The 8,578-nt window shown below is 29.9% G+C and overlaps 2 protein-coding genes across 2 annotated transcripts in view; both read left to right on the top strand.

Moving 5' to 3' along the window:
• Nucleotides 1–325: 325 nt before the first annotated feature.
• On the top strand, nucleotides 326–3,892 carry LOC106689147 (cathepsin B). Its single transcript, XM_014433971.3, has 7 exons — nucleotides 326–344; nucleotides 445–562; nucleotides 805–1,014; nucleotides 2,182–2,382; nucleotides 2,509–2,662; nucleotides 2,752–2,865; nucleotides 3,634–3,892. The coding sequence occupies exons 2-7, from the start codon at nucleotides 446–448 to the stop codon at nucleotides 3,837–3,839; spliced, it is 1,002 nt and encodes a 333-aa protein (XP_014289457.1). The 5' UTR covers nucleotides 326–344; nucleotide 445; the 3' UTR covers nucleotides 3,840–3,892.
• A 1,854-nt stretch (nucleotides 3,893–5,746) lies between these two features.
• LOC106689002 (IDS-type sesquiterpene synthase) overlaps nucleotides 5,747–8,578 on the top strand; it is a 14,911-nt gene continuing 12,079 nt past the window's right edge. The window contains exon 1 of the mRNA XM_014433739.2: nucleotides 5,747–6,194. Within this exon, the coding sequence (XP_014289225.1) occupies nucleotides 6,136–6,194 (59 nt within the window). The 5' untranslated portion in view covers nucleotides 5,747–6,135. The remainder of the gene's footprint in view (nucleotides 6,195–8,578) is intronic.

Genomic DNA, 8,578 nt, shown 5'->3' with positions numbered 1-8,578 from the left:
CACTGTCAATTTTCTAATTAATTTTTTTAAAAATATTTTGAGAAAGTAGCATTGGCTTGGGGAACATACTTTTGGAACCGCTACCCTAGTTACAGTTAGTAACTTTAACTTTTCCCACCTGCCACAATTTTTAAAGTTTTTTATATATTTGGTTGACAGATTCATTAATCGTGACATATTTTTTTGTTAGCGCCTATTCATTATAATTATTGATTGATTAAAAGCAATGTTCTTCCTGCTTCGTGACATCACGTCTGCTACACTATCAGGCGTCAAGTGGACGAGTGCTGTCTTCATAAAAGGTTGTAGAGAGGAGCACGGAGTCAGTATCTCTTCTGCAGCAGGTGAGTTCGGGATGAATCCTATGTTTCTCTCCCTATTTTAGACTAAATATAATATCTATGTTTGAAGGCTATTTAATTAATGTTTAAATATGCAATTCAGGATGAAGATCCTATTAATAACCAGTTTGCTGTTAGTAGCAGCATATGGAGGACAAGTTCAGAAAGATGATCTCCAAAAGATCATCGAAACCGTCAACAAGTCAGGAGCCAAATGGAAAGTAAGAGAAACTTTGAAAATATACATATCCAATATTTTTCAACAAAGTTTATTTATTTATCAATTATAAACCTTTCGTATTTTAGAATGATTTTTTATATTCTAATTAGTTTCTTTTTCTTAAACAATTAATTTTCTATGAATTTTTTGAGGATTTCAGATGATATTTGTATCCTTCAAGATTAAGATGGTAAAATATATAATTTTAATAATCTGTACTCTAATGCCATTTACTTAACTTAGGCTGGCCAGAACTTTGCCGAGAACACAAAGATAGACTCACTGAAGAAATTAATGGGACTGAAGAGAGATAAGCTCCTAAAATTGCCTTTGGGAGCTAAACACTCCATCCCGGACTCCAGCATCCCGGATAGCTTCGACGCCAGAGAAAACTGGCCTCAATGCGATTCCATTCGTCACATCAGGGACCAAGGAACTTGCGGATCTTGTTGGGTAAAGTATATTTATTCTTAGTGCAACTTGATTTTTAAGAGTTAGGAGGCCCCTCACCTCCGGACTTAAAATAGCTCCTTTTTAGAATGGATAGCTCATATATGACATTAAACATAACAGGTAACCTTAAAATACAAAAGGTAGTAAAAGATAAGGCACAACACGAATTACTTTTCTTTTTCACATTAATGCACTTACTAATTCACTTCTTATTTCTGTTTTAGAGGTTTCGGAAAAAAAAAAAAAAAATTTTTAAGAATCTGTTCACTAGATCGATCAATCTATTGAAGACTATATCGATAAAATAAAAGCCGTCTGTCGTGATATTGCGAGTATTGTATAGACTCGGATCCAATTCTAAGTTATAACAATCGAAAATGTATAACTAAACATTGCCGGTGCCTTATTATCTTCTAGAATCTGGTATTTAAAACGCTTGTCTATGGCTTTTTGCTGTAATGATGTCTACATTATAGACAAAAGGTATCATTCAAACCCATTATATATGATATAAACATAAAATTAGTATATATAATAAAAATGATATAAATATAAAATAATAAATAATTATTTCCGGATTGGATATTAGATCATTTAAATATTTAATATTTAACTCAAAATATTAAATATCAAATGATACCATCTATTTGCTTCTGAAAACAATCAATGCTCATTATATCCAACGAAACAGAATTTATTATTGCTCACCTTTGATTACCTGATATTAAAATAACTTTTTTTTTTTAAACATTCAAACAATAAATTTGCCAACTAATAAAAATCATCTAAATACAAAAATAATAATAATAAACTTCGTGAACATCAATAATTGACAAAAGTCTCTTCCATAGAGAGAAATTTTAATGGCGGTGGTAACGGCAAATAAAATTGAGTTCAAACTATCACTTATTTCAAAATAAATCAATCGAGATAAAATTTGCGTTTAGTATGAATATTAAAATATTCCAATTACTATCAGGAATTTAATTTGAAACTATCCAAAAAATAAATATTACTATTCTTTTTGTTGGTTACAGTTTTTATAAAAGAATATGTCGCTATATATATATAAATATATATATATATATTGATGAATTAAATCATCGAAATCATATGAAACATTCAGCGATCACTTTGACCTGAGATTATGTTCTTCATAATTTGCAGGCAGTTGCAGCAGCAGGAGCCTTCACAGACAGAGTATGCATCGCCACAAACGGTACGTTCACGAAGCCACTGTCTTCAGAGGAACTGTTGGCTTGTTGCTCAGAGTGTGGCAATGGGTGTAACGGAGGATATCCCTTTTCAGCATGGAAATTTTTTGCTTATAACGGACTTGTTACTGGAGGAGATTACCAATCCAACGAGGTAGGTACAATGTTCCATGTTTCGCATAAGTTTTAATTTTAAATTAAATTCAGTTTCAAATGTTTACTTAATTTATCTATTTTACTTTAATCATTTGAAAACTATTCTAGAATTATTTACTTGTAGGGTTGCCAACCTTATGAAATCCAAGCCTGCGAGCACCACACCACAGGAAAGTTGCCATCCTGTGATTCCTTACCGATGTCAAAGACACCCAAATGCCAAAGGAAATGTACTAATGCGGCGTATTCTACTCCGTTCTCATCTGATCACCACAAAAGTAAATAAAACCACAGAAATATCAAGTAGATGATATTAATAACATTACGACCGCTTTTCAATGATTTAAATAATTATTTCTATCTCTAGTTAAACAGGTTTACACCATTGATGGTGTGAAAGAGATCCAAAAAGAGATCATGGCCCATGGTCCCGTTGAAGCAGGCTATACTGTCTACGCTGACTTCCCCACTTATAAATCAGGTATGATATTTTAAATCAAATATTTTTCTTCTGAGTGATTTATTCAATCCTTTAACATTAAGCGTTTCCTAAATAAGATTAAAGTAAAAGGACTCCATTTCATAGGCCACCATTCCATAATTTTAACTGTTCCTGCATTTATTTTCTTGACAAATACTTTTTATATACTTCTGAGTTGTATTCCTGCTAAAAAGGCAACGCTGGTCTGCAGTATGAAATTAGTTGATTTTCTTCTTATCAATGAAGAAGAAATTTGTGTGACTATTGCTTCGGCAATTAAATAACGAATGAAGTTTTTTATGAGAAATTTGGAAAGACATATTAGGTACATGAACACATGTCTGACAAATCATACGTTTAATTTAAATCTTATTCGAAGATATGCAAAATGAAAACTTCATTCCTAAGAATAAATAAATTTTCATTAATTTGGGACATAAGACCTTCATGTACTCGCCTCCATATTTATATAATTTTTGATCCGTTTAACCATAAAAATATATTCTTTACATTCAGTTCCTGAAGGAATGGTTTCGATTCTATTTGGGAAAAGGGGAGATTCCATGTGACTGATATCTGTTGTGCAAGTTCTTACCACATGTGTAGACAGTTGATAGTGCCTTCTTCTACCTAGTAAATTCCGATAGTACGACAGTATATGTCAGTCAGTGTACACGACAATAGTAGGTGCGACAGCTGTCAATGTGGAATCTCGGCAAAAGATTGTAAAAATAGTACAAGAAATATTCATTGCTTCTTATCGACTAGGTGTCTACCACCACGTCACTGGAAAGGCCCTTGGAGGACACGCAGTGAAGATCATTGGCTGGGGCGTTGAAGATGGCACACCCTATTGGCTAATTGCTAACCAATGGAACGAGAGCTGGGGTGACAAAGGACTGTTCAAGATAATTAGAGGTAAAGACCATTGTGGAATCGAATCTGAAATTGTTGCCGGTATCCCCAAATTATAAATACATGTGCAACATTATTACCTGTATATATGTTAAATAAAATATATATATTTTTTTAATATTTCGAATGTATTTTAACTATACCTATCCAAATTTGGTTATTACACTCACATAAAACTCACCCAAGAATAATAGATTAAATACATAACAGAATTATGGCATAGGTGAACTCAGAACTCTTTGATAGGAGAAGGGACGAATTGATGAGGATAGAATAAAAAAGTTGAGAATCCAAAAAGGTTCTTCTCTAAATCTGACGCAATTCTCACACAAATATTCAACCTATTTTTTTCTAACCTCCTCTTTATTTAAAAACAAATACAGAATATATTTACATATATTAAAATTAATCTTTTAATATTAAAGCTACCGTTTTTCAAACGAATTTCAACAAAATAGAGCATTAGGACAGGTTCGTCATCTTTCTTCCACAGCACCAGTGGCCGAACGAAAATGGATGTATGTTATTGTCACGCTCTCTATATCGAATACCAATGAATTTCTCGTTTGGTGTAACATTAAAAAAAAAGTGTACTTAAGACCAATGAACTTAATTCTTTACGAAGAAGGATTATTGCAACTTGTGAAACAAGTGCCCTTTAGCCCCTGCTGTTGCCGATTCCTTAAAAAATTCAATAAAGAAATATTTCGACAGTCTCAATGCTCATAATAACATTAAACAATATTTAATAAAAAGATCAATGTTTAGACTTTATAAATAAAGTAGTTGGAACATTAATCTATATATTATAAACTAGATGACTCATAAGAGCTAACGGACAAGCGTTCACAGAATTTTTTTTTTTTTTTTATTTTTTTTTTTTAGTTGTAACACTTAACTCTGATTAAACCTATACATTTAGGTATAGCTATATGTCAGGGCCAAACTTTACCTAAACTGTCTTCTAAGGTAAAATTATTTTAAAATATAGAAAAAATATATTTCAGAATACATAAGACAATAAATACTGAAATGTGTGGCACAGCCGCTTTGAAATGAAAATGATCTACTCGACTGTAATCAATTGACGTATCTTGTTATTTTAAAAGCTAATTCGTCATTAAAAAAAAGGATCTTAGCTAATGATACTTGTTTATAAAACCCCTAATTAGAGCCAAAAATGCCTCTAACATCCACAAGGAATAAACAGAAGGTTGATTTTTATTTTACTTAAGATTAGGCATAAGCAAAAAGTGCTTTAATTATTATTTAAAATACTTATTTATATAGTTAGGTATAGTGAAAAATTATCTTTCACATTTAAATTCCTTTAATTAGAAATAACTCATAAGTGACGATGTTTCATGAAGGTGAAGGTAGGCTTTCCTTGTTTTTAATATATTAGTGCAAAGATCAATAACTCAGACAACATTGTTCACCATTAGATTTTATTTTTTGGATAAATAGGGATAGATTCTAATGTAGCATATTAAACTGAATAGAATAATGAAAAGTACTTATTTAATAATATTTGACCTAAAAACTGGATGAATGAAATTGGTAATTTGCAGTGTGCCCGAAACGTCATTTATGAGTGATTTTTAATTAAAGGCATTTAAATATGGAAGATAATTGTTCACTATACCTAACTAAATAATATTAAATATAACAGCGTATTTTAAATAATAAGTATTTATTTAATTTCTTTACAGAATAGTATTTCAAAAACAAGATATGAGAAGTATGTTGTACTTAAAAAATAAAATAAAAATGCAAAAAATTCCATTCATAAGGATCGTGTTTGAAATAAAATACATCGTCTATAAAGAAAGGAAATACAAATAAAATAATTATATTTTGTATTTTAAAATATAATCCAGTTACAATGTATTATATATTTTATTACAGATTTTTTTATTTTAATATAATTCATGTGTAATCCTAATCAAGTATGTCTGGAAGTAGACTGTTCTTTCGGAAGCACTTGTACGATATCCACAAGACTGGGTCGGTTTAGAGTGTTTACCTCATAAGCCTAATCACCTTTACATTCACATATAAATTAATAAAACAAAAATAAAATAAAAAAAAGAATTATCTTAAATAAAAACTACAATGTTAATTAATTTTAAGAAAGTCCTTAAGAATTAGCCTGTCCAATATAGAAACCTAATAGGAGTCTTGGCCGAAAATAAAAAAATAAAAATAAATAAAAAATAATTACTCTAGTAGCCTTGATTGAATAGGTTCCTTGGAGAACATATAACCTTTGTATCCACAAGGTTTTCCTTGGATGTTTCCCTTCCTTTGGTAGGGCACTGATAGTTGGAACAGAGCCGGGTATACACCTCGAACATGGCAGCGAAGGCATCGGCGAATCTCTCTGGATTTCTATTAAGAATCGTCCAAAAAAAGTAAGTATTTTTCACTTAATAATATTGAAAGTAAATACATACATTTATAATTATATAATTTTTTTTTTTTTCCGAACCCTCTAAAACAAATAAAAAATGAATCAGTAAGTGCATTACTGTGAAAAAGAAAAGTAATTCGTGTTGTGTCTTACCTTTTACTACCTTTGGTATTTTAAGGTTACCTGTTATGTTTAATATCATATATGAGCTATCCATTATATAAGTATACATTTCAAGTTTCTTTTAAATATTTTGTATTCATTTATTCAGTATTTTTTATGTACTATGAGTATTTTTTATCTGTTAATATTAGGAATAAAATTAAAAGTAATTGTCTAAGTCAAGTGTTTTCAGTTATTTTTTTTTCTTTTAACCATAAAGACCTTAAGTAGCTTTTAATCTGTAAAAAATTTTACTGAGTGAAAAATTATTAGAAAATTTTTTTTTTATTAAAACTTTGGTAAATGATTATATACACTCTGCAAATAACTGAATACCCTAGTTCTTTTATGAGATAACTTGATACTTTTATTTTTTCAATTTGTTATTTTTGAGGTTTTTATTTATTTTATACAAACTTTTCAGTTAGTTTATATATAGTTAATACTTCAGAAAAATGGAAAATTTCAATTTTCTGAATTATTAAAATTTATCATTTAATTAAAATTGTCGCTTCAAAACCAAACCAATGTGAAGTAAAAAAGGATTTTTTCAAATTTTCCCTTTTTTCTAATTACTATACCTTTGTCTACAGTTATAATGCCTCTCAAATAAGAAATGAAAAAAAAAATTATGATAACTTATCACACAAAACGGTGTAGTTCCTTTTACATATATGTATCTGCCAGATATATCACTTATCAATTAGACATCGACGAAACCTCCATGAATTCTTTTTATGAAAGGGAAATGAAATGCAACAAAGACCATATAGGTGTTTCATATATATTTGTTTATAGGTCACCTCCGATGATATTCAATACTGTACAAAAGTCAATTATTTTCGTAGAAAATAAAAAAAAGTGAGTTTCTTGATGATTATTAAAAATTAAAACTATTGTTAAAAGTTTGCTCTTTGTAATTTTAAATAAATAAAAATTCTAAAATGCCTAGACGGTGAAACATATCAATATGATGGATCTGGAAAACTATCTGAGCTCTGAGTTTATGGAAAGAAATGACCAGAATCTTAATGCAAAAAATAAAATATTTCAACTATTTTTCTTCTTGAATGCAGCCCTGACTATCTCCTTAAAATTCGTATACTGTTAATCACCTGCATATTAAAAAAAGAAAACTATGAATTGATGTTTTTGATTTATTTTTGTATTTATCGTTGAGTGTTCAAATAATGATGTACCCAGTTTATTTAAATATGAAAAGTAATACAAATATAATGGGCTAGTCGTTGTAAACCACCTATTCGAGTTGCACATGGACTTCGTAGTACTTCAGACTAGATATTGGAGCCCGATGAACAACCGGAATAAGAGATTTTCGACCACACCACTTGACCGCATTGTCACGTTATGGTACACATTCCAAGCATAATTTAATGTTCTTTAATTTGTATTATCATTATCACTTTCGTCAGGATTTATATGTGAAAAACCAAAAGACTGAAATTTCATAATTGATTACTTTTTCAAACTAATTAGCTGCTTAGTAACTGTTGTAGGACCCACAGAAAAGCATTTCCGTATTGAAAACTCATATAATACTGTATCTCAGTTTTGAGTAACATTTGGAACAAAATATTATTTTTTAGTTTACGACATGCTACTTCAACGAATTTATTATTTATGGTACCCATTTGGCACAAAATTTAATGCTGTGTAATTTGTTATTTAATGTCTTTTTCGCTGGGATGCAACGTTTAGGAGTTAAAAATACCTAATTCGTTCCTTTACTAAATCAATTAGGTGCTTAGGAATCTCCAAGAATATATTTCCGTGTTAAGTGTAGTAGGTACTAATTTTTAAAATTATTTGCAGTCAATTTGCAATTAATTTAATTGGTCTCCTGAATTATTACCTCGCCACATTTTTTCTCGAAACTCTTTTACATATCATACTACACGCAAGGACGACCTGATTTGATTATTTCTCTTTCTCGGATCTCTTAGCTCCTCGCAATGTAATATCATAATTGCAGATCACTAGAAAGGGGAGGTATGAGAGAGTGAAATAAGGAGAATAAAACTGCTAAATGAATGGAATAAGATTATCAAATGAAACAAAATTGCTAAATAGGGAAATAGGGGGCGGGGGAGGGGGGAGAAATAGTTATAATATACTGTATTTAGTGTATAGAAGATTATTGATTATAAAAGGAAAAATGTATAAAACTAAACATTTTGTTGTTATATCATGTAAATATATGTA

The sequence above is a fragment of the Halyomorpha halys genome, unplaced genomic scaffold (genome assembly GCF_000696795.3).
Source record: "Halyomorpha halys isolate HHAL.00 unplaced genomic scaffold, Hhal_1.1 Scaffold45.1, whole genome shotgun sequence".
Taxonomy (NCBI): Eukaryota; Metazoa; Arthropoda; class Insecta; order Hemiptera; family Pentatomidae; genus Halyomorpha; species Halyomorpha halys.
The sequence above is the reverse complement of the archived record's forward strand: the minus strand, read 5'-3'. Positions and strand labels throughout refer to the sequence as shown.

Bases quoted from the DNA above. Each gene is read 5' to 3' on its own strand.
- LOC106689147 (XM_014433971.3), top strand. From the start codon at position 446: ATGAAGATCCTATTAATAACCAGTTTGCTGTTAGTAGCAGCATATGGA. The intron at 563-804 runs GTAAGAGAAACT...TACTTAACTTAG, and splicing joins AGTCAGGAGCCAAATGGAAA to GCTGGCCAGAACTTTGCCGA. The intron at 1,015-2,181 runs GTAAAGTATATT...CATAATTTGCAG, and splicing joins GAACTTGCGGATCTTGTTGG to GCAGTTGCAGCAGCAGGAGC.